This window comes from Acomys russatus, chromosome 28 (genome assembly GCF_903995435.1).
Source record: "Acomys russatus chromosome 28, mAcoRus1.1, whole genome shotgun sequence".
Lineage (NCBI taxonomy): Eukaryota > Metazoa > Chordata > Mammalia > Rodentia > Muridae > Acomys > Acomys russatus.
The window spans coordinates 42,712,056-42,737,785 of record NC_067164.1 but is presented as its reverse complement, the minus strand read 5'-3'; the positions used below and the strand labels follow the sequence as shown (position 1 = coordinate 42,737,785).

General features: G+C 41.7%; 1 protein-coding gene across 1 annotated transcript in view; it reads right to left on the bottom strand.

Annotated features, from left to right (window-relative positions):
- The window catches only part of Ccdc18 (coiled-coil domain containing 18), an 80,448-nt gene that overhangs the window by 27,671 nt on the left and 27,047 nt on the right, over positions 1 to 25,730 (bottom strand). The window contains exons 12-20 of the mRNA XM_051170820.1: positions 19,563 to 19,673; positions 17,431 to 17,562; positions 14,584 to 14,718; positions 14,393 to 14,470; positions 10,378 to 10,494; positions 8,230 to 8,397; positions 5,808 to 5,950; positions 3,462 to 3,625; positions 508 to 721 (exon numbers count right to left, since the gene is read on the bottom strand). Of these exons, the coding sequence (XP_051026777.1) occupies positions 508 to 721; positions 3,462 to 3,625; positions 5,808 to 5,950; positions 8,230 to 8,397; positions 10,378 to 10,494; positions 14,393 to 14,470; positions 14,584 to 14,718; positions 17,431 to 17,562; positions 19,563 to 19,673 (1,262 nt within the window). The remainder of the gene's footprint in view (positions 1 to 507; positions 722 to 3,461; positions 3,626 to 5,807; positions 5,951 to 8,229; positions 8,398 to 10,377; positions 10,495 to 14,392; positions 14,471 to 14,583; positions 14,719 to 17,430; positions 17,563 to 19,562; positions 19,674 to 25,730) is intronic.

Genomic DNA, 25,730 nt, shown 5'->3' with positions numbered 1-25,730 from the left:
GCACTTGGTAAGCAAAGGTAGGTGGATCTCGGAGTTCAAGGCCAGCTTGGTCTACAGAGAGAGTTCCAGGACAGCTAGAGCTGTTACCCAGAGAAACCCTGTCTTGGGGTGGGGTGGGGGGGGGTGGGGGGGAGGGACAACAAACAAACAAACAAACAAACAAAAGAGTTCAACAACAGGCCAGACATAGTGGCAAATCTTTTAATCCCAGCACTCGAGAGGCAGAGGCAGACGGATTGCTATGAGTTTGAGGCCAGCCTGGTCTATAAAGTCCAGGACAAAGTCTACAAAGCCAATGCTACACAAAGAAACCCTGTCTCAAAAAAAAAAAAACAAAAACAAAACAAAAACAAACAAACAAAAAAACAAACCAAAAAACCAAAAACAATAACAACAACAAAAACAAAAACAAAAAGTTCAACCATAAATTTTGTGGTATGATCCAATGACACAAAATAATCAGAGACATATCTGTAATTATGGTATCTTTCTTATTATTTAGCTCACCTGAGCTCAGCAGTGAGACTCTTTATTGTAGTGTATTTTTCCTCTAATGATAGCTGAGCCTTTTGTAGCACATCCCTCAACTCCTGTAGTTGTCTTAAGGTGCTTTTCAACTCTCCATGAGCATTCTGCAGTTCCGTTTCCAGAGCTTCCCGCTTCTGCGTGGTCTCTGTTAGCTCCACTTCAGTGCAGTGTTGTAGCCTCTCTAGCTCCTTCACTGTCAAGAAGGTAGAACCAGTTAAAAGCTATATGTAAACCATATATTTATTAATAACTCTATGAATAAGTAATATTAAGAATATTCCAGGGGCGGGGAAGATGCTTCAGTTGTTACAGTGCAAGCTGTGCAAGCACAAGGTGCTGAGTTTAGCTGCCAAACACCCATACAAAAGACTGTACTTCTAACCCTATCCAGTGCTGTTGTTGGGGACAGACAGATTGCTAGGGCTCGCCCTACAGTTAGCAAATCAGAGTCCCCGTCTCAAAAAATAAGATAGACAGCAACCAGGAACATACTCAACTCTGGCTTCCACACATACATACACAAAAGTGCACATAATCTCATGAACATGTAAATAAAGCCCACACATATGCATGCATGCACACACAGGAATATTCTGAGGGCTGGAATCTACGAAACTCTCAGTCTGTGGAGTACTTGCCCAGCATGCACAGGGCCCTGGACTTAATCTCCAGGACTGTGAAATAGGGCATGTCAGTACCTATATATAATCTTGTCACTAGAGAGGTCAGTACCTATATGTAACCTTGTCACTAGAGAGGTCAGCACCTGTATATAACCTTGTCACTAGAGAGGTCAGCACCTATATATAGCCTTGTCACTGGAGAGGTCAGCACCTGTATATAGCCTTGTCACTAGAGAGGTCAGCACCTATATATAGCCTTGTCACTAGAGAGGTCAGCACTTATATATAGCCTTGTCACTGGAGAGGTCAGCACCTGTATGTAGCCTTGTCACTGGAGAGGTCAGTACCTGTATGTAGCCTTGTCACTGGAGAGGTCAGCACCTATATATAGCCTTGTCACTAGAGAGGTCAGCACCTATATATAGCCTTGTCACTAGAGAGGTCAGCACCTGTATATAGCCTTGTCACTAGAGAGGTCAGCACCTATATATAGCCTTGTCACTGGAGAGGTCAGCACCTATATATAGCCTTGTCACTGGAGAGGTCAGCACCTATATATAGCCTTGTCACTAGAGAGGTCAGCACCTATATATAGCCTTGTCACTGGAGAGGTCAGCACCTGTATATAGCCTTGTCACTAGAGAGGTCAGCACCTATATATAGCCTTGTCACTAGAGAGGTCAGCACCTATATATAGCCTTGTCACTAGAGAGGTCAGCACCTATATATAGCCTTGTCACTGGAGAGGTCAGCACCTGTATATAGCCTTGTCACTAGAGAGGTCAGCACTTATATATAGCCTTGTCACTGGAGAGGTCAGCACCTATATATAGCCTTGTCACTGGAGAGGTCAGCACCTATATATAGCCTTGTCACTAGAGAGGTCAGCACTTATATATAGCCTTGTCACTGGAGAGGTCAGCACCTGTATGTAGCCTTGTCACTGGAGAGGTCAGCACCTATATATAGCCTTGTCACTGGAGAGGTCAGCACCTGTATATAGCCTTGTCACTAGAGAGGTCAGCACCTGTATATAGCCTTGTCACTAGAGAGGTCAGCACCTGTATATAGCCTTGTCACTGGAGAGGTCAGCACCTATATATAGCCTTGTCACTGGAGAGGTCAGCACCTATATATAGCCTTGTCACTAGAGAGGTCAGCACCTATATATAGCCTTGTCACTGGAGAGGTCAGCACCTGTATGTAGCCTTGTCACTGAAGAGCTGGGCAGCAGGGGGACCCAACGTTTATTGCTGTTCTTCAGTGTATATGGAGTTCTCATGCCAGCCCAGGGCACAGGAGACCATAGCTCAAAACAAAGCAAAGCAAAGCAAAAGGCAGGGGTGGGAGGGAGGCTGGAGAGGTGGCTCAGAGGTTAGCAGCACTGGCTGTTCTTCCAAAGGTTCTCAGTTCAATTCCCAGCAACCACATGATGGCCTCACAGCCATCTATAATGAGATCTGGTGCCCTCTTCTGGCATGCAGGCATACATGCTGGCACAATATTGTATAAGCAATAAATAAATAAATCTTAAAGCAAACAAATAAACAAGCAACCTAGTAAGATTTTTTTAAAAAAGGATTATCTTTTATTCACATATAAGAGGCGAAACCTGAACACAGTCCCTTTCAGCCTCCTCACCCCCGCTGCTCACTTTACTCCACTTAAAGACAGTGTCTTAGCGTTCTGACACTATGACAGCACCACAACTAAGGAAACTCTCTAGGCTGGAGACAAGGCTCAGCAGTCGAGAGCACTGGCTGCTCTTCCAGAGGACCCAGGCTCAGTTCCAAGGACCCACATGGTGGCTTACAACTGTCTGTAAGTCTAGTTCCACGGGCCCTGAAACCCGCACACAGACATGCATGAAAGCAAAACACCAATGCACATAAAACAAAAATAAGCATTTCTTTTTTAAAAGGAAGGAAACATTTAATTGCTTGCTTACAGCTTTACAAGTGCAGTCCATTAGCACCATGGTGGGACCATGGTGGCATGCAGGCAGCCAATGGAGCAGGAGCTGAGAGCTACTACATCCTGACCCAAAGGCAGCAGCCGGGCAAGAAAGACACCCTGGGCCTCCTTGGGCTTTTGAAACCTCAAAGCCTCAGCCCTAGTAACACATTTCTTCACACAAGGCCACGCCTATTCCAACAAAGCCACACCTTCTAATCCTTCTCAAGCAGGACCACACACTGATGACTAGGCACTCAAACATGTGAGGCTAGGGAGGCCATTCTTATTCAAACCACCACAGATAAATACATAGGTATTTGTATTTAAGCTAAATTCAGTTAGCTAGTTGCTTACCTGCATTTGTTTTCTTTTCTAGCTCTGTCTTTGTCTGCTCTAAAATCATGTCTAACTGAGAGAGATGTATGGACTTATTTTCTCCATCTCGTTTTAGATGCATTATTTCTTTTTCCATTTTAGACAGTTCTTCTTTGTACTGATCCACCTCAAGTTTGGCTTGCCTAATTAAAAAAACAAACAATAGAACAGGTAATTTGAAAACTTTAAGCCAAAAGATTTGTCGCTGACTTGAAGCCTGCAAATTCTATTAGGTTGAATATTAGCAAAATCTTACTTAGAATTTAAAGTCACCTATTATACTCTTTAAAATTCTGACTAAAGTATTATTATTCTTTACACACAAGATAACACTTAAACCTAACGCCAGCATTGAATGCACAGAACTTTATGTATACTGAGAACATGCAGGGACAGTCATGTACTGTGTCCATCACCTGACAACAATAAGAAGCTAAGTAACTGAGCTATCATAAAGACCATATTACTCACACGGAGTCGGCAATTTTAATTTAAGACTTATTAGGATGCCTTTTTCAGTTTTAAAAGTGACTAGAGCCAGGCGAAGTGATGTGCATCTTTGAACCCAGCACTTGAGAGGCAGAGACAGGGGGAATCTCCGTCTGAGGCTAGCCTGGTCTACAAAGCAGGTTCCAGACCAGCCAAGGCTGTTATTCAGAGAAATCCTGCCTCAAAAGAACGGAAAAAGTAGCTAGAAATTCCTAAATTGATCAGCATGGGCCAAAGAGAAAGCTAATAAAGTGATTTTAATGACTAATTTTATTTTTAGGTCAGTAAAGAAAGAAGAGTAAAAATATGATATCACATAGCTATAATCTCAGTTCTGGGGGAGCTGAGGAACAAGTTTATAATTTGAAGCAAGACCAAACTACATATTGAAGCCCTGCCTCAGAAGCAAAACAAAGCAAACAAAAAGGGGCATCAGAGTAACACAAGAGTAAGTAACAGAAGCGGCAAGATCGAGAGTAAACCATGGGGAGGGGATGTCTGAAGCATAACAGAAATATAGTAATCAGAGAAGAACGTTTTCAGAAAACACAGCTCATGTCATGACATGCACCAGTTAGACTAACACTGACAGAGCAGAGCTGCCATGGGAGAACAATAAATCAGGTGTGCTGTCAATGTCGGCATTAAGGAATGACATTGTTCTGGGTATATATGCCTTTAACTCTCTGCCACAGCAACATGGGGAGAAGCCTTTAGTTTAGAAGTCTGCAAGAGACCAAGTTATGTCCTTAGGAGAATGTCAGAGGTATATTATAGTAAGAGAAACGAAAAGGCAGAGACTATAGAGGACGTCTCCAAACTCCCCAAGGCATGCTGGATGTTTTCAGAAGTTGGCATGTGATGGGAGAAAACAGCAACAGGCCTTGGGTTGGAACTCTAGCGCTTCTTGCGTCTGGCATAACGAAGGATAAAGTTAGAATGTGGCCAGTCTTCACGGCCGCACAACAGTCACTGGTGGAAAGGGTGTGTTAGTGGCCAGATGTCTGTGGTTAGGAAAGACAAAATCTGAAGGAAGAGCACGTCACTGGAACCGCTGACAGGAGAACTTCTGGTCAAGACAGTACTACTCAGCCCAGGGGCCCCATTTTAACACTTAATCCCCACCAATGAGAAAGGAAATCTAGGGACATATGGTTTTTGTTTCTGCATGTAAGTTCACATTTGACTGCTACTGGTATAAAGGGGGTAAAATTATATCAATTCACCAAGTGGAATTTGAATGCTCACTCAAGGATCAGAATATTTTATTTATCCCATGTACAATTAGGTCCTCTGGCTGGGTGGTGGTGGCACACACCTTTAAATTCAGCACGCAGGAGGCAGAGGCAGGCAGATCTATGAGTGCAAGGCCAGCCTGGTCTACAGAGTGAGATCCAAGACAGCCAGGGCTACACCGAAAAAAACTGTCTTGAAAAAACAAAACAAGAACCTAACCAATCAGATTCCCCGGGAGTTCCCCAGCGTGAGGAGAGCTTTGCCTACAACTTTCAGTGTCATTTGTAATTTAATACCGCAGTGTCTGAGTCCTGCAACAGCATAAGGATCTGTGCTAGTTGTACCAAGTGTTGTGAAGAACCTAAGACAGGCTATACAGCATCCTTACTCAGGGTAAGAAAAAAAGAGTTATAGTATAATAATTTAAAAAAGGATAAAATGCATATAAGGGAGATATAACAAAATGCTACAGGAACATAGGCTATAAAAGGAATTAGTTCCTCAGACAAATATTTCACTGGATATTATCAAACTCTGAATCTCAAATATTACTGATACAAAACTGAGAAGGCCAATAAAACTGCTATGTTCAAATTTTACCTGATAGTAGTAGTTAGCTCAATAATTTTTTGCTTTTTCGAATCTGCATCATGTATAGCTGTTTCGTATTTCTCTTCCATTTTTCTCAACTTTTCTGCTGAACTTTCCCTTTGTTTCTGAAGCTCTTGTTCCTGCTTTGATACCTGGTAAAGCAGTTTTCAGTAAGTGTTTAAATTCAATTACAAGCCAACGTTATCCAGAAGAAAAGAACTTTCATAAATACATATTGAGAGCCAGGCATGGTGGTGCACACCTGTAGTCCCCGCACTCGGGGAGACAGAGGCAAGTGAATCTCTGTGAGTTCGAGGCCAGCCTGGTCTACAAAGCTAGTCCAAGACAGCTAGGGCTACACAGAGAAACCCTGTCTTGAAAAACAAAACAAATGGGAGTCTAGCCTATCATTTTTTTTAAAGATTTATTTTATTTATTGCATATGAGTGCTTTATCTGCAGAAGAGAGTATCAGATCGCATTATAGATGGTTATGAGCCACCATGTGGTTGCTGGGAATTGAACTCATGACCTCTGGAAGAGCAGGCGGCACTCTTAACCACTGAGCTATCTCTCCAGCCCTAGCCTATCATTTAGTTTCAGATGTATTCTAAAAATCAAGGTAGGCTTGGTGTGGTGGAATGTAACTATAGCCTCAAATACTGGAAAGGCTGAGGCAGGAAGATTGCCTGAGTCCATGAGTTTAAGGCCAGTCTAGGCAATGTAAAAAGACCCAATCTCAAAAATTAAGTTTAATAATAATGATAAAATCAAAATATAAACCAGGATGCTTTGAAATTATAAACACAAAACTAACTTTTTCACAATAAAGATAAGTTGTTCATATATATCCTTACAGAGTGGCACAAAATTAACAGTAAAATGAGAGATAGAGGTCCTGAATGCCTCAAGTCCAGCACAGGTGAGACCACGTGCATGCCTGCTGCCCGTGAGAGGCTGTGAGTTCGTTCCTAAGCCAGCAAGAGAGAGAAGTGAAGGAAAGCAGATGGGAAGAATAAGCAAAACGATGCAATTTTCCCTTTTTATTTTTTTTTAATAATTATTTTTTATGTGCACCAGTATTTTGCCTGCACGTGTCTGTGTAGAAATGGCAGAGCCCCTGGAGCTGGAGTTATAGACAGTGGTGAGGTGCCACGTGGGTGCTGGGAGCTGAATCTCAGTCCTCTGGAAGAGCCGTTAGTGCTCTTAACCACTGAGCCATCTCTCTAGCCCTATTTCTCCTTTTTATTATTCCAATTTGGAAAGTTTTCTTCTCATGTCAAGGAGGGCAGCCAAAGATGGACTCACACTACACATATGTTTATATGCACGGGCGCGAACATGTGGTCAGAAGTCATGACGCACTAAGATGAAATCAGAAAATTTACAATTTTTTTTAATAAACTGTATTTCTTTTGAGCCACCATGTGGTTGCTGGGAATTGAACTCATGACCTCTGGAAGAGCAGTCAGTGCTCTTAACTGCTGAGCCACCTCTCCAGCTCTGTATTTCTTTTGAAAGAAATAAAGTGGAATATTATAAAAGAGATTGTACAAAGCTGATAATAAATGAAAGAAGAAAGATTACTCTCTACTATCAAATTGTCTATGATTCTTTCAGTGAAATGATAACATCTTTATTTTATTCCAACAAATCTTTGTTGTTGTATTAGAAATTCAATGTAGAACCGTGTGTGTGGTAGAAAGGCACTGTACCATTCACTAGCCACAACTCCAAGATCATAACCTATCTGCATAGCTCAGAGGCAGTTATGTTTTTGGGGAGAAGAAATTCTTCTTCTTTTTTGTTTTTCAAGACAGGGTCTCTCTGTGTAGCCTTGGCTGTCCTGGACTCACTTTGTAGACCAGGCTGGCCTCGAACCCACAGTGATCTGCCTGCCTCTGCCTCCCGAGTGCAGGGATTAAAGGTGTGCGCCACCAAGCCCAGCCAGAGATTCTTCTTTTATTGTTTTGTTTTGCTAATTCTTTAAAGAATACCATGCCATATGCGTTATTCAAAAAGGAGACATCAGAAGACATAATAATTTATTTGGATAGGTATTAAATTTAGATTCAATAAAAAAAAAATCATCCAAGAAGTCAAAATTATAATAAAATTTTGTAGCATGAAAAATATGGCCATAGCAGCAAAAGATCTAGGTCTGATTACATAAGAAAATTATTTTTTTAATACTTATTTTAATGTATATGTGTGCTCTATCTGAATGTACACCTGCATGCCAGAAGAGGGCATCAGATCGCATTGTAGATGGTTTCTGGGAATTGAACTCAGGACCTCTGGAAGAGCAGTCACCACTCTTAACCACTGAGCCATTTCTACAGCCCAGAAAATTATTTTTACTAATCAAAAATCTGCAAGTAACAATTAAGCTCTGTTTCATACAAATCCAACTGTTTCGGTCAACAACACACCTGTTTTTCCAGGTGAGCTTGACTGTCTTCGAGCTCTCCGTTTCTAGTTGCCTCCTGCTGCAGCATCTGCTGCTGCTGCTGCAGAGTGTGCTGGAGAACCGCGTTTTGCTCACTGGTCTCTTGCAGACTATGATTCTTTATCTTTAGCTCTTTCTGCAAACAATACACCTAGCAGAAATATATATTCCTTGTTACAACGAAGTATTTAAAATAAAACAACAATGTAAAGGCATCTTAGTTTCCCGATGTTCATGCAGCACAGTTGGCTCCTTCTTCTCACTGGGGAGATGAATGAGACAGACACATGCGCATAGGGTTGGGGCTTGTTTGGCGTGATTCTGAAATGTTCCTATGCAACACATTGTTTGGCTGGCTAGGATGTTGAAACATGCTTCCTTCCTAAAAGAAAGGAATTTTTATGGGCTAGTCAACTGCTCTTACATGACATTGCGCCCTAAAGTCATAAGCAGCTTCCTCTAGGCAGGATTTTACATGTAACGTTTTACTGTCGTAGGAAGAGGAATGGCAAATTTAACTCATCCCAGAAAGAGAAGGACAAGGGTGGCCTTGGGTTGACCTAGAAGGACAAGGGGAGCCTTGGGTTGACCTAGAAGGACAAAGGTGGCCTTGGGTTGACCTAGAAGGACAAGGGGAGCCTTGGGTTGACCTAGAAGGACAAGGGTGGCCTTGGGTTGACCTAGAAGGACAAGGGGAGCCTTGGGTTGACCTAGAAGGACAAGGGTGGCCTTGGGTTGACCTAGAAAGACAAGGGGAGCCTTGGGTTGACCTACACTTCATTTAATGACCTTTCCTCTTTACAGATATAAAACCAAAATCACTACATAATAAAATTAGTTGATATTTATCAAACTACAAGTTAATCTTACAGTAGTTGACATAATAGTGCAACAAATCAATACAGAATATTCATATGCTAACATAATAAAGGAATAATGATATCAACTACAAAACTTCACTAATTCAGCTGGACGTGGTGGCGCACGCCTTTAATCCCAGCACTCAGGAGGCAGAGGCAGGTGGATCGCTGTGAGTTTGAGGCCAGCCTGGTCTACAAAGTGAGCCCAGGACAGCCAAGGCTACACAGAGAAATCTTGTCTCGAAAAACCAAAACAAACAAACAAACAAAAAAATTCACTAATTCACACCATATATTTAAGGTTTCAGTATGCTGGTCTCCAAATTTTCCTTAAAAGATATCTATAACGTAGATATGACGGTGGGCACCTAAAACCCCAGCAGTTGGTAGGCTGAGGCAGGGGAATTACAAATTAGAGGCTGGCTAGAGCCATACAGCAAGGCCTTCCTGTCTCAAAAAATAAAACAAGTGGGGTGGAGGCTGAGTTTACGGAGATAATAATAATAATAATACTTCTTCTTCTTCTTCTTTTTTTTTTTTTTTTTTTTTGCTTTATGAGACAGATTCTCTCTGTGTAGCTCTGGCTGTTCTGGAACTCACTCTGTAGACCAGGCTGCCTTGAACTAATATAGACTCGCCTTCCTCTGTCTCCCAAGTGCTGGGCCTTGGATATGCGAGACCAATCTTGTCTTTAACAACACAAAGCAGGGGTTAGGGATTTAGCTCAGTGGTAGAGCACTTGCCTAGCAAGTGCAAGGCCCTGGGTTTGGTCCTCAGCACTGGAAAAAAAAAAAAAGATAAAAACACAAAGCAAAACAACTTGAAAATACTGTTTCAAAATAAAACAAAACAGTAAGAATAAAAACTTGAGCCAGACATAGTGGTGCATGCGTTTAATCTCAGCATTTGGGAGGCAGAGGCAGACAGATCTGTGTGAGTTTGAGGCCAGCGTCATCTACAGAGCAAGTCCAGGACAGCCAAGGCTACATAGAGAAACCTGTCTTGAAAAACCAAAAATAAATCAATTAATTAATTAATTAAAAAAAGAGAAAAAACCCTTGTAAATTTGGGGCTGGAAAGACAGCTCTGAGGTTAAAAGCACTGTGTAGTCTTCCAAAGATCCTGAGTTCAATTCCCAGCAACAACATGGTGGCTCACAACCATCTATAATGAGATCTGGTGCCCTCTTCTGGCCTGCAGGTGTATATGCAGACAAAGCATTCATACACTTTTTTTTAATTATAAATTTTGCTAAATAAAAGAATATTTACCTCTTCAGATTTCTTCTTCAGCTGTTTTTCAAATTTTTCCTTATTTCCTTCCAACTGATTCAAATGCAAAGCAAGTTCTTCCTTACAGATTTCTAATGCTGAATCCAATTGTCTGACCTAAAGGGAGAAAAACAAGAAAAATCAAGGCTGGACATGGAGGCACATGCCTTTATGCCAGCATTGAAAAGGCAGAGGAAGGAAAATCTCTGAGTTCCAGGCCAGCCAGGTCTACATAGTGAGTACCAGGAAATCTAGGCCTACACAGAGACCCTGTCTAAAAAAAGAAAGAAAGAAAAAAAAAAGAGTTTTCTCCTAATGTTACTTTACTGTTTCAAACACTAGAATAGGACAGGTAAGATGGGTAAGCCGACAAAAGCACTTGTTGTGCAACCTGGTAACCTGGGTTTGACTCCCAGAAACTATGGTGGAACAAAACAATCAACTCAGGAAGGTTAGTCTGTCCTCTACCAACTCTGCACTGCAACACACACATTGTGTTGTACACAAGCAATCCCAACACACACACAAAGTAATAAATAAAAAATATTTTAAAAATTTAAACTTCTAAAACAATCCTTTTTAGGATATAAAATGTTATGACAGAAAGATTCCCTGAAAAAAACTCATTCTTCATGGCAAACCAGAGAACCAAAGAGAAACCAAGGAATAGAGTCCTGAACGAAACAGGAGTTAATGAAGTACAGAAGCACATTCTAAAAAGAGGGGTATGCTCGGGCAAGGCACCACGAGAGAATGCCATGAGTGCTGGAAGGATCCAGAGCTACAAATGTGTAGGACAAGGTTACCTGAAAGAAGGAAAGGAGACACCAAAAACACTCTCCTAGGGTAAGCATACTGCTTATTTCTCAAGTGAGTACAAATATCTTATAAATGTTGCTAAGATAAGAACATTTGGGGCTGGAGAGACGGCTCAGAGGTTAAGAGCACCGTCTGCTCTTCCAGAGGACCTGAGTTCAACTCCCAGCAACCACATGGGGGCTCACAGCCATCTATACCCTCTAAAGCCTTCTTCCTGTGGACAGGTGTACATGCAGATAGAGCACTCATATACATAAAATAAATAAAATCTTTAAAAAAAAAAAAAAAAAAAAAAAAAGAACATTTGGAAATGCTGGTTTATTGGAAAGATAAAAAGTTTATTGCCGGGCGTGGTGGCACACACCTTTAATCCCAGTACTCAGGAGGCAGAAGCAGGTGCATCTCTGAGTACGAGGCCAGCCTGGTCTACAGAGCGAGTTCCAGGACAGCCAAGGCTACACAGAGAGACCCTGCCTGGGGAGTAAGGGAGCACTTCAGCCTGCCTAGGGTGGAAGGGAGGAGCTAGAGATTTCTTTTATAAGCAACCAGACCTTTGATAGAGCTCTCTCTGTTTTGGCTTGGGAGAGCCTTGATGGAAGGAGCTCCAGGTAAGACACAGACATCCTCTCTCTGGGCTTGCAGGAGCAACAGGGAAGCAGCTAGCAGGACACAGTAAAACAGAGTCCTAGGAAAGAGAGCTACAGAGCCCTCACAGGATTGGAGGAGCTCAGGAGAAAGGTAGCCTAGTGAGGCAGGCTGACACAGAGAGAAGGAGCTCTCTAAAGAGCTGGTAGTTTAGTTGTAGAATCAAGGCTGTAAATAGATATTTTGTATGTAGTTCAGACAATAATTTACCTCACTGTGCCAGCAGGTTTTCACCTTAGTTCCTGCCTCTTGTATCTTTATGGGTCACAGTAACAGCTGCAGCACTACCTGATGTGGGTGCTGGGACCCACACTTGAGTTCTTTGAGAGAGCAGTTCATCTGCAAGCGAGAGCCACCTCGCTAGCTCCTAGTTTTAAAAAGCTTTTAAATTAACAACTGCTTTATGAAAAGCAAAACCCCACCCAAACTTGATGACACTCACCTTTAATCCCAACACTCAGGAGGCAGAAGCAGGCAGATCTCTGAGTTTGAGGCCAGCCTGGTCTACAGAGAGTGAGTTCCAGGACAGCCAGGGCTACACAGAGAAAACCCATCTCAATAAATCAAAAGAAGGAGGAAGAAAGTAAAACCCTTGTACGTTCTCTTTCAAACAAGACAATGAGCATTAATACCTGATAACAATACAATAAATTACTCAAAGATAGAGCTCATTACAAGATGATAAAACCATTGTTATAAGGTTCCTGAGGAGTCAGACACTCACATGGATCAATCACTCCAAAGACAGTCCAATAAATGTTCTTTTTAACCTAGTGCTATCTGAGGGCCGGCATGTGGCTCAGCAGTACAACAGCACACACCTCTGCCCTTCACCTGCTGCAAGGGGGCCCTCCCTGCACCTTGCCTGGGCAGCACAGCAGAGCTGTCCCTGGAGGTGGGGGTGCAGACACCCAAGGGCATGATTGTGAGAGGGCTGGCTCTTGTCTGTTGTGCAGTGGCAGGAATGAGGGAGAGATCCCTTCCTCACCCCGTGTCCCTACCAATGGTGGGTGGGACAGCTGGCCCTGTCCCTCACCTGCTGCAACGCTTGGAATAATGAGCCTGGTTGTAAGGATTGCAAGTGAGCCAGCTCAGCCCACACCTGCTGTAGCACCTGTGAGAGCGGGCCGTGCCACTCACCTGGGAAGCACAGTAGCGCTGGGCCTGAGGGCGAGGGATTGGATGAGCTAGTCCTGAGGGCATGAGATCAGAAGAGCTTGTTCTGCCCCTTGCTGGCTGCAGTACTAGATTGGCCAATCAGGGTAAGCACAGGAGGGCTTACCCCAGTGCTATGGGTGCAAAAGAATTGGTGGATTGACCAGCTCGGATACCTCTAAGGCCCAGATCCAGGGTTTTGCATTGGCCCACCGCAATATCTACCTCATTGACGGACTTCTATAGTGCATGATTGGGCTGTTCCTACAGATCCAAAACTACAGGATCTCCACGACACGGCTAACAACAACAGTATATCCTAGAGGAGTCCAGTGAGGCTCCAGTATTGATAGAGGCCTCGGACCATACCAGCGACTCACTGTAATGAACATTTACAAGCAACGAGGTGTGAACAAAAAGGTAACTATAGGGCACACTGTGACACACTTCCCTTTTTTCTCCAGACATTGAAGACTATTCTTAAATTGACTGGCCTTGTAAAATGGACTCTGCTAGCAAGATAGTACATCATAAAATTAACTGCTATTTCTGCTTTCTCTGCTCAAAAAGATGACTAGGACAACTGCAAGACATACGCGCTAAAATTTAGACCCTGCCCACACATAGAGAAAATACGTAATCTGTGGTTTTGGATATGCCACGTCTTGGAAGTGCTCTCAGGTACACTGATGTTCCAATAATGGATGCCAGTATCTAAAGTAGAAAGCCTCTTCTTATTAAAATGTATCTATGGTCATGGTGAATTTCTGAGTGACCCCAGTCACAACACTAAATAAAGGTATAATTGTTTGGCTGGGGAGATAGCTCTGCATAGCAAGCACTGGGATCACAGTTCAGATTTCCAGCATTCATATAACAAGCCAGGCGGGGCAGCATGCATGTGTATATAACTCTACCATTAGGGAGGTGGAGACAGGCAGCTCACTGAAGCTCACAGGCCAGGCTAAGCAGGTGAGCTGGGAAGATATCGTATCTCAAAAAATAAGATTGAGGAAGAGGCCTGATTTCAACTTCTAACCTCCGTACATACAAATGCACATGTACTACACGAGTGAGTGTGAGCGCACGCGCGCACACACACCTCTCCATAATTTTTTACATTAAAGGCGTGTGCCACCACTGCCTGGCTCAATTAACTTTTATATATTACAATCTTAATAACTTATCAGGAGGAAAGGCATAAAAATGTCCATAAAAATAAAATAGAGGGCTGGTAAGATGGCTCAGCAGGTAAAGACTCTTTTCTCCAAACATGATACCTAAGTTTTATCCTTGAGACCATGGGATAGGAGAGACTTGACCCCTGACGTCACACTCATGCTACAGCAAGTGTATGCACACACATGCAAACACACAGAAAGCATACTATACCAGCCTTGATTGTTTCTTCAGATACATGAATCTGCAATGCTTTCAAAGCTTCATCTTTCTTCATGTTTTCTTTTTCCATTTCCTGTAAATTAATTTTTATAAATTATAAGGTTGCAAATAAACACTGAGAATATATTAAATTCAGGTCACAGGAACATAAACTGAAGATGCTAGCTTTTGAGAAGATGGCTTTACCACTTTACTTTCCGTCAGGAGTCTATCTAGCGACTCAAGATGATGCTGTTTACACAGAATATCTTGCTGCAAAATGGACATAGTCTTTTCTTGTTCTTTAAATTGTTGGTCTTTTTTCTCTAGTTGAGTTTCAAGCTAAATATAAAAACAAGATATTCAAATTACATTTTTAAAACACTAAGAATACTTTAAACATAAATATATTTGAAAGGACATACATTTTTCATCTCAGAAATTTCGTTCAGTTCTCTTATTTAAAAAAAAAAAATCAAATCATATGCCTCTTTTCCCATTCTTTCATTGGTCTTTATCATGACTGTTTTTGTGCTTTTATTACATATGTGGCATCTTAAATGATATGAAAATCAGTTTTGTCTTGAAATTTTACATAGACATACCAATATGTTTAAGTTTTAGCAACTTGCTTTTTCTTTTACTCTGTATAGTTTCAGAAGCTGATCCGTGTTGACAAACACTTCAGGAAGTACATACTCTACATAAGGAAGTGGGCGTGCTTTGATACCCTCCTTAGATTACTTGAGCAAACAGTGCAGTGACACCCTTTATACAAGCCTGTTTATGCACACGTACAAGAGTCTCCCTGGAACAAATCTCCCAGAAACACCCCTCCTGTCTGTAGGATAGGAGAGGCCCCTTTTCTTCCCAGAAGCACCCCTCCTGTCTGTAGGATAGGATAGGCCCCTTTTCTTCCCAGAAGCACCCCTCCTGTCTGTAGGATAGGCCCCTTTTCTTCCCAGTAGGTGTTCTTACAAGCACATCAACATCTCTCTTATGCTTTGCTGTTTGTGGGTTTTGAGGCTGCGTCCCACTCTAGCCTAGACTATGCTTAGACTGATAGCAATCTTGCCTCAGCATTCCAACTGGAGAGATGGCCCAGGGGTTAAGAGCACTTGCTGCTCTTGCAGAGGACCCAGGGTTACGGCTCACAATCACCTGTAACTCCAGCTTCAAGGGATCTGAGCCCTTTTCTGAACTGTGGGCTCCATGCATGTACATACAGGCAGAACACTGATAATGTAAGATAAAATAAATAAGTCTTTTAAAAACTTAAGTGTGGGCCAGGCGTGGTGGTGCACGTCTTTAATCCCAGCACTCGAGAGGCAGAGGCAGGTGGATCTCTGTAAGTTCAAGGCCAGCCTGGTCTACAAAGTGAGTCCAGGACAGCCAAGGCTACACAGAGAAACCTGTCTCAAAAAACCAAAACAACAACAACAACAAAATTAGGTGCTTATCTTTACCAGAAACCCAATCACGCACACGTGCTGAGACAAGGTGTACACACATGGAAGCCAGAGATCTGTATCACTTCTCTTCCTTCTGTTTTCTTCCAGATTTCTTTTTGAGCCTAGTCTAGTGACTGGCGAGGCCAATAAGTTACGGGGACCCAGCTCCTGGCGCTGGGGTGGAAGATGCCCGGCTTTCCTGTGGGCAGTGGAGACCCACATTCCCACATTCAGTTCCTCGTTCTGCTGCAGCATGTGCTTCAATCCTAACCTATTCCCCAGCCCCAAAATGGGCTATATCCTAAACAGTAATTACATCAAAATAAATAATATCCTAAAGAGGAAAAGAATCTTCGTAAGAAAGTTCAAGGCTGGGCACATGAAGGCAGGGAATGAGACGGAAGATAGATAGTAGCAAATACTGACAAGAATGCAAAACCAGGGCTGGAGATATGGCTCAGAGGTTAAGGACACTGACTGCTCCTCCAGAGGTCCGGAGTTCAATTCCCAGCAACCACATGGTGGCTCACAACCATCTATAGTGAGATCTGATGCCCTCTTCTGGCCTGCAGGTATAAATGCAGGCAGAGCACTGGCTACATAATAATAAATAATACATTTTAAAGAATGCAAAACCAGTGTAATCGTCATTTGTTATTAGTGAGACTGCAAAATGTCACTGTTTTAAAAACATCTTTCCACTATGTGGGTCACGGAATTTAAGCTGCAGTCATCAGGTTTGGAAGCAGGCACCTACATCGCTGAGCCATCTCACTGCTCGAGTACCTGGTCAGAATGCAAAATGCCCTGGGTTCCATCCACAGAACCACAAAAAAAACCAAAAAAACAAAAAAACAAAAACCCAAACATCAGAGCCAAGTGCAGTGGGACACTCTTTAATCCCATGACTTGAGAGGCAAGAGGCAGGCAGATCTCTGTGAGTTCAAGATTAGCCTGGTCTAGAGCGAGTTGAGTTCAGGACACCCAGAGATTCACAGTGAGACATACACACACATAGAGAGACAGCACCATAACAACCAGCAGCAGCAAAAAAAGGGGGCGCTGGAGAGATGGCTCAGTGGTTAAGAGCACTGACTGCTCTTCCAAAGGACCCAGATTCAATTCCCAATACCTATATGGCAGCTCACAAGTACAGTTCCAGGGGACCAGACACCCTCACACCAACATTCATGCAGGTGAATCGTCAATGCATGTAAAGTAAAAATAAATAAATTATTTCAAAAAGATAGAAAGAAAGAAACAAAGAAAGAAAGTAAAGAAGGAAGAAATAAATGAAGGAAGGAAAGAAGAAAGAAAGCACACATTGGGAAATTATTCAAAAAGAGGTTTTGTTTGTTTTTTCCCAGACAGGGTTTCTCTGTGTAGCTTTGGCTACCTTGGAATCGCTTTGTAGACCAGGCTGGCTTCAAACTCACAGAGATCCGCCTGCCTCTGTCTCCCGAGTGCTCAGGTTACAGGCGTGCGCCACTATGTCCGGCTGTGAGATTCTTATTATAGGCCTTGTCATTAATTTCTCTAAGCCTTTGTTTCTTCATTAGAATTTAAAGAATTTTGGGTTAGAATATACTAAAAGATACATTACTTGTTCAATCTGTTTTTCCATTTCTTTATGCTGTTCAAGGTGAATTTTCTTTGCTTTTTCAAAAGCAAAACAAATTTTCTCATGTTCTGTATTGATATTAGATTCTAGGCTTCTTATTTTTTCATTCTTCTCCTAGAAATAAAAATATTGGAAAGAATTTCACTAAAAGCCAGTTTGAGATAAAAATACATGACTCCAGCAATAAACTGGATTCTTGGACCTTCCATTCATAGGAAGCCAATGTTGGATTAGCTGGAACACAGCCTATAAGTCATTCTGTTTGGTTGGTTGGTTGGGTGGGTTGTTGTTGTTGTTTTTCAAGACAGGGTTTCTCTGTGTAGCCCTGGCTGTCCTGGACTCGCTTTGTAGACCAGGCTGGCCTCGAACTCACAGCAATCTGCCTGCCTCTGCCTCCAGAGTGCTGGGATTAAAGGTGGGCCCCACCACGTCTGGCTGTTAATTACTCTAATAAATCTCCTTTCTCTATATAGAGATTTGTTCTTTAAGTTCTGTTACTTTAAGACCCCTGACGACTATAAGAAGACAGCCACACACAAGAAAACATGGGGATACATTACTCCTACAGCAGCAAATGAAGAGGAAACACACACGCACACGCACACACACACACACACACACACACCCCACAACACAATAAAAGGAATCAACAAACTCTGTTGATAATTCTCAACATCAGTGGTCTCAATTCTCCAAATAAAAAACACAGTAACAGAATGGATTTGAAAGCAGGATCCACCCTTCCACCACATCTAAGAAAAACCCCTCACCATCAGGGATCGCCACTACCTCAGGGTTAGGGTAGAAAAAGATAATCCAAGTAAACAGACCTAAGAATCAAGTTGCTGTAGCCATTTTAAAATCTGACAAAATAAAACAAACAAACAAAAAGCCAGGCGTAGTGGCACTCACCTATAGTCCCAGCACTTGGGAGGCAGAGGCAGGTGGATCCCTGTGAGTTCGAGGCCAGCCTGGTCTACAAAGTGAGCTCTGAACAGCCAAGGATACACATAAAAACCCTGTCTCAAAAACAAAACAAAACAAAACAAAATGAAAAACCAAACAAACAAACAACCCCCCCATTCCCCCGACAAAATAGAGTTCAAAACAAAACTAAGCAGAAGTGATAAGGAAGGATACTAGGACACTACAGACTCATCAAAGGAAAAATCCAACATGAAGATATTGCAATTAGAATCATAAACACAAATGACCAGAGAAGAGACTCTCTACAACATATTTAAGCCAATATTTCAAAATTACAAAGCAAAAGCAGACCAGTAAAATGCTTCAATGTGCAAAGACACTTGGCACCAACCCTAATGACCCAAATTTAATCCTTGGGATCCACATGGTAAGAAAAGAAAACTGTCTCCTAAAAACTGTCCTCTGACCTCCACATGCACAAAAAGATACCCAGCATTAGCCTGGCACGGTGGCAGACGCCTCCAATCCCAGCTCTCAGGGAGCAGAGGCAGGAGGATCTCTGAGAGTCAAGGGCAGTTAGGGCTATAGCAAGATCTTGTCTTAAAACAAACAAACTAAAAAAAAAAAAAAGAAAAGACACTCAATTCTGGACTGTAAACATGCCCTCATAGACTTATACATACGTACACATGTTCCACATACATAAAAAAAGATGTAACATCCCAGCACCCATGGCTGTCTCTTCAGCCAAAAAAAAAAAAAAATTAATAATTGTAATACTGAATGATAAGGTTACAATTTCAAACCTAAAAGCAACAGCAGGTTGGATAGGTCCTGACAGAATAGTTGTGGGAACTTCAACACTGCACTGTCATCTTTAAATCAGTAACATCAATTAGAAACAACAAAGAAGGCCAGGTGGGCGTGGTGGCGCACACCTTTAATCCCAGCACTGAGGAGGCAGAGGCAGGTGGACAGCTGTGAGTTTGAGGCCAGCCTGGTCTACAAAGTCAGTCTAGGACAGCCAAGGATACACAGAGAAACCCTGTCTTGAAAAACCAAAAAAAAAAAAAAAAAAAGAAAGAAATAGAAAAAAGAAAACAACAAAGAAACTTCAAAGTCAAAATACATAGGAGATCAAATAGACATAACAATATTTAAAAAGTAATAAAAATGCAAACTTTTACCATGAGCTCCTGCTCAAGTTCTGCATTTTTTGCAGCAATAGAAGAATATGCAATAATTTTTTCTTCCAGCTGTTTCTCTAGAGTTAAAAGCTGAGAACATTTCTTCGTCATCTGAATGAAACAAATAAAATAAATAAATACGAAGTTAGCTTTAAAAGTAATGAAATTCGGGCTGGAGAGATTGCTCAGAGGTTAAGAGCACTGGAAGCTCTTCCAAGGTCATGAATTCAAATCCCAGCAACCACATGGTGGCTCACAGCCATCTATAATGAGATCTGGTGCCCTCTTCTGTCCTGCAGACATACATGCAGACACAACACTATATATATAATAAATAAATACACCTTTAAAAAAAAATGACATGCACCTTAAAATCAAATGCCAGCTCCTCATTCCAAACCCTAAATACACTGCAACAAACAGACTGGAACATTTTATAGTAATGGAAAGCTGGGATATACAATGATTAATCTCTGAACTTACATCACTATAAGTACCTAAGAACTAGGCTGTGATTCCACTCAGCAGAAGGGTGCTTTCCTAACATGTGCCAAGCTCTCGGTTCAATCCCAAATACAGACAAAAAAAAGCACCTAAGTCATAATTTAGAAGAAAAACAAATAGTGAAAAAGAAGGCACAGACAGTGCATCACTTCTATTTATATAATATAAAAGTAATTTGGGTCATAACATATATGCGACATGATCCACTTTTTTCAAGTAGTTACAGGATGAATTTTATTTTTTCTTTCTTTCTAATTTTTTAAAAATGTTTTTTTCAGACAAGGTTTCTCTGTGTAGCCCTGGTTGTTCTGGACTCACTTTGTAGTCCAGGCTGGCCTCTAACTTACAGCGATCCACCTGCCTCTGCCTCCTGAGTGCTGGGACTAAAGGTGTGCGCCACCACGCCCGGCTGAATTTTCTTAATAAAATGTTAACAGCAGTTATTTCTGCTGGTGGAATTATCAAGTCTATATTTTTCTACTCTATTTAATAGTTCAAGAAGACTATATTTGTTTTGTTTTACTATATTATATTTGTAATCTTTATGTTACAATCAGTATGTCACAAGTTTCTGAGTAAGTCAGTAGCTGAAATTATAAGCTAACTAAATCTCTTTTCCATCACTATTGTAAATTCCTATACAAAAAGCGTTTTCATGCCGGGCATGGTGGCGCATGGGTTTAACCCCAGCACTCAGGCTTGGAAAGCAGAGGCAGGTGGATCCATGTGAGTTCCAGGCCACCCTGGTTTACAAAGCAAGTCCAGAAAAGAAAGAAAGAGAAAAAAAGTATTTTCATTAACGTTGAGTATAAATCTGAAGATATAAAGTCAAAGGTGAAGAGATGGTTCAGCGGTTGAGAACACGTCCTGCTCTTGCAGAGGACCTGAGGCTCAGTTCCCAGCATGCACAGAAGCAGCTAACCATCACCTGTAATTCTAACCCCAGAGGATCCAACCCGTTTTCTGGCTTCCATGGGCATGTGCACTTATGTGAATATACCAACACAGAGAACACAGACACATTAAAAATAATTTAAAATTTTTTTCAAGATTAAAAGGTGATAAAACCTAATATTTAAAAAACGCTCTTATTGATGTCAGCCTCTGATTTGAAGGCTGTGGTCCTTACCCACAGTGTGTCCTCACTGGGAACTCTGAGACAGCTCCCTCCTGTGATAGACCCTTCTAACCCATCTAGCCTATCTTCACTCCTTTGTGTTACCGCAGATAGCTAGAAACATCTCCACCAGGGACCCTGGTATCCACAGCACGCTGGGACTCAGGTGGCTGACTCTGACAGTCCTTCCTGTCTGTCGTCCCTGACAGTGTCACTGGTCTCACCCCAGCCCCAGAGCAACCTGTCTGCTGCTCCTCCCCCGGCACCAGCTTTGCGCACTAGGAACTCCACTTCCTGTTGTAGACCCAGGTCCCTTAGCCCTTCCAGCCCTGTCTCTCCAGACATAGTCTTTGTCCTCCATACAGGAGACACTCCTCCTAGCCCGTTTCTTTCCCACACACCCCTAGCCTTTTCTTCTAACTCGTCTCTCTTCCTCTCTGCCACTTAACAACCTGCAGAAGCACTCCCTGCCAGACGCTGTAACCTGCTTTACCTCTATAGAAGCACTCCCTGCCAGACGCTGTAACCTGCTTTACCTCTATAGAAGCACTCCCTGCCAGATGCTGTAACCTGCTTTACCTCTATAGAAGCACTCCCTGCCAGATGCTGTAACCTGCTTTACCTCTATAGAAGCACTCCCTGCCAGATGCTGTAACCTGCTTTACCTCTATAGAAGCACTCCCTGCCAGACGCTGTAACCTGCTTTACCTCTATAGAAGCACTCCCTGCCAGATGCTGTAACCTGCTTTACCTCTATAGAAGCACTCCCTGCCAGATGCTGTAACCTGCTTTACCTCTATAGAAGCACTCCCTGCCAGATGCTGTAACCTGCTTTACCTCTATAGAAGCACTCCCTGCCAGACGCTGTAACCTGCTTTACCTCTATAGAAGCACTCCCTGCCAGATGCTGTAACCTGCTTTACCTCTATAGAAGCACTCCCTGCCAGATGCTGTAACCTGCTTTAACTCTATAGCTCCTCTGTTGAGACCTACTTTAGCTCCTACGTAACTGTAGCTCCTCTGTCAACACCCGCTGTCACTTTTAGCCTATCAGAAGCCATTTGCCTCCAAGTGCCCATTTTGATCATAAGGTGAAATTAAGTTCAAGTTGTCAGACCCTACATGCTGAGACCAGGATAGTTCAATACTTGCAGCTTAGAATAAAACAATAGATGATAAATGCATATTTTGTTTGAGCTAAAGATAAATGTATGTCTATTGGATCACACATCCTGCTATTTTCCTTTCTCCCAGAATGGTGGGGAACTGGGAAGTGCCCGCGCCTCTATCCTAGCCAATCAGCTTGAGATGCTTTGCCTTAGCTACCTAGATACAATGTACTTGGAAACACTTTGTTTAACTGGCCAAAAATGACATAATGCTGCCCCGCCTTGCTTCTCACATCCGGTTACCTGGTTGATGGCTGGTTACAGTTTTTTGTATAAAAGACTACCCACAGAAGACTGCAAACTAACAGCCTCTTAAGGCTTCAAAAACCACTAGAAGGAATGTGTGTAATGGTGGCTCTAATCAACGACAAGGCAAATAGTCACTTTCTGAACTCTCCACATAACAATTGTTGCTCATCAAGGAATACTTTGACATAATAAAAATATTTTCTGCATTTGTGTATAAGTTGAACATCTTGTTGTCCTTTTTAGGTTGCCCAGTAACAGTGCTGACCAAAAGGAAAGGTGGTTTTTAATTAATCCACACGGGTTTAGTTAACAAACCAAAATCAGAATATTCTTTCTCCACAAATACCTTTTAGAAATGTATACTATCAAGTATTCAGTAAACATTTCTTAAGTTTTGCTGCCATAATGTTGTTGTGCACTGTGTAAAGAGTACCCTTGAGTTATTCAAATGCTGGTTTCTCTGCCCTCTTTCTGGTTGCAATCTGGACATAGTGTTACAGTGCCCATCTTAAGAAACACCTGACTCAAATTTGTATAAACATTTATTCTCTGATTTGTCCATAAAACTGATCAGTCAATAACTGAGCAGTAGAGAGATAGGGCTGTACTTCCGTTTCTAGCAAGGGCGGGGTTAAGGGGATCCATCTTGAGCAGAGGTCTGGGAGAGAGGATGAGAAAACAGCTGAAGCAGAGAAAGCCATAAAATTCAAGTATCTTGGAGATTTACACTGGGAGGCAGCTAGATTAGCTTAGAGGATAAATTTAGACTGGTGTTGCTCAGTTACTGCCTGTAGAAAAATGTTGAATAAATAAAAATAATAAAAATTTAAAAATAAAAAATAAAAAAAGACTGCCTTAGAAACAGACCAGACGGGCAGTGGTGCCGCATGCATTTAATCCCAGCACTCGGGAGGCAGAGGCAGGCAGATTTCTGTGAGTTCGAGGCCAGCCTGGTCTACAAAGGGAAGTCCAGGACAGTCAAGGCTATGCAGAGAAACCCTGTCTCAAAAAACCAAAAAAAAAAAAAAAAAAAGAAAGAAAAGAAAAGAGAAAAGAAAAAAAAAAAAAAAAAAAAGTCTGGTTCCCAAATCCAGGCAGTGGCCCTGACAGGTCAGTTTTTGTTCAGCATTCAATAAAGTTCCATCAGTCTGAATCTGGTGTTTGAGTAGTCAATGTGCAGCTATTCTTGAACCCATAACACCACGGAACCCACAGACACCACACTTTCCTAAGATCCAGACAAAGACAAGAGCAGACAGCAATTCCCAGAATCTCCTCAATCATATAACTCCAGATGCCTCAGCCCCAGTGCAAAAACACAGACATGGACAGCCACGGGAACGTCCTGCTAGAACCCAGCAACCCTACTGCAGTAGCCCAGAAATGCAATATGGTGAAGACAAGACAAGGGCGTTATAGCAGAAAGCTATGATGGTCAGAGACTTTTAAGGGGATCTGAACAAATTCCTTAGTGAAGTTGTATGAAACAATAAAAATTATCCATGGCATGAAAATAGAATTTACCAAAGAAATAGACCACTAAAGAAAACCCAAACTAAAATAAAATTGGAATAAAATTTTTAGGAAGTCAAACAAAAGCCATAGAGGTAAGCCTCAGCAACAGTCAAAGACATGGAAGAGAAAACCTCAGGCACTGGAGACAAGATAGAAGAAACGGACACAGACAAGATCACAGAAGAAGATTTCCCTAACCTAAAGAAGGAGGGTGCCTATCACAGCATAAGAAACATACAGAACACAAAATAGACAGCACCAGAAAAAAAACCTCCATAGCAGGTAATAATAAAAACACTAAATGCACATAACAAAAAAAATAAATAAATAAATAAAAAATAAAAGCTGCAAGGGAAAATAACCAAGTACCATAGAAAAGCAAGCCCATTAGAATACAAACTTTTCAGTGGAGACCCTGAGAGGCAGAAGGGCATGGATGAGTGTTCTAGAACCCTGAGAGACCGCAGAGGACAGCCCAAACCACTACAGCTAGCAAAACTATCAAGAAAAATATAGAGAAAATAATTGATGATAAAAACAAATTGAGCTAGGTGTGCTGGCGCACGCCTTTAATCCCAGCACGTGAGAGGCAGAGGCAGGCGGATCCCTGTGAGTTCGAGGCCAGCCTGGGTTACAAAGTGAGTCCAGGACAGCCAGCGCTCTGTTACACAGAGAAGCTAAAAAGAAGAAAGAACGAAAGAAAGAAAGAAAGAAAGAAAGAAGGAAGGAAGGAAGAAAAAAGAAAGAAAAGATTTATTTTAAGGAGCTTACGAGGAATTCTCTAGTCTATGAATAAAAACATTCAGAATATGAAGAAGAAAGTTTTCTCAGACAAAAACTGTAAGGAATTTATTACTAGTAGATTTGCATCAGAAAACTTTTTAGAAGTTGTAAGCTAAATATATAACTTTTTAAAAAAATAAATGAGATACTTGAAAAACATGTAATATTTCTTTTTCAGAATATAACCCACAGTATCAGATTCACATGAATTTTTTTAAAAATTTATTTTTTATGCACAGTGTTCTATGGCATGTACACCTGCAGGCCAGAAGAGGGTGTTACATCACATGACAGATGGCTGTGAGCCACCATGTGGTTGCTGGGAATTGAACTCAGGACCTCTGGAAGAGCAGTCAGTGCTCTTAACCTCTGACCCATCTCTCCAGCCCCACATGGATGTTTTAAAATGGGAATTTGAAAAAAAAAGGGAATTCATAAATTATACCTACTGAAGCACAGATGCTAGAAACTCAAGAAATCCACATGGTCATATATTTCCTAGGTAGCTCTGATGTTTGTTAAAATTTGAAATCCTCTATTACTACTCCTTTTTTCACCAATCCCAATCTAAGATCTATAAACATGTATTATTATTATATTAATTTATATTTTATTAGTTTCATTAAATTTCAGAACTTTTAGCTACTAGGTAAAATTTTCCTACTTTCAATATAAATTAAACATATATTTCCAATATGATTTTGAAAGAACTTATAACTTATATGGTACCATTTTCCAAAGCCTTATTAAGTCTAGATTACAATAGTAACAAAATTCCATAGCAATACTATTTTTTCTGTCTCAGAATTTAGCACTCAAACCCAGGTAAAT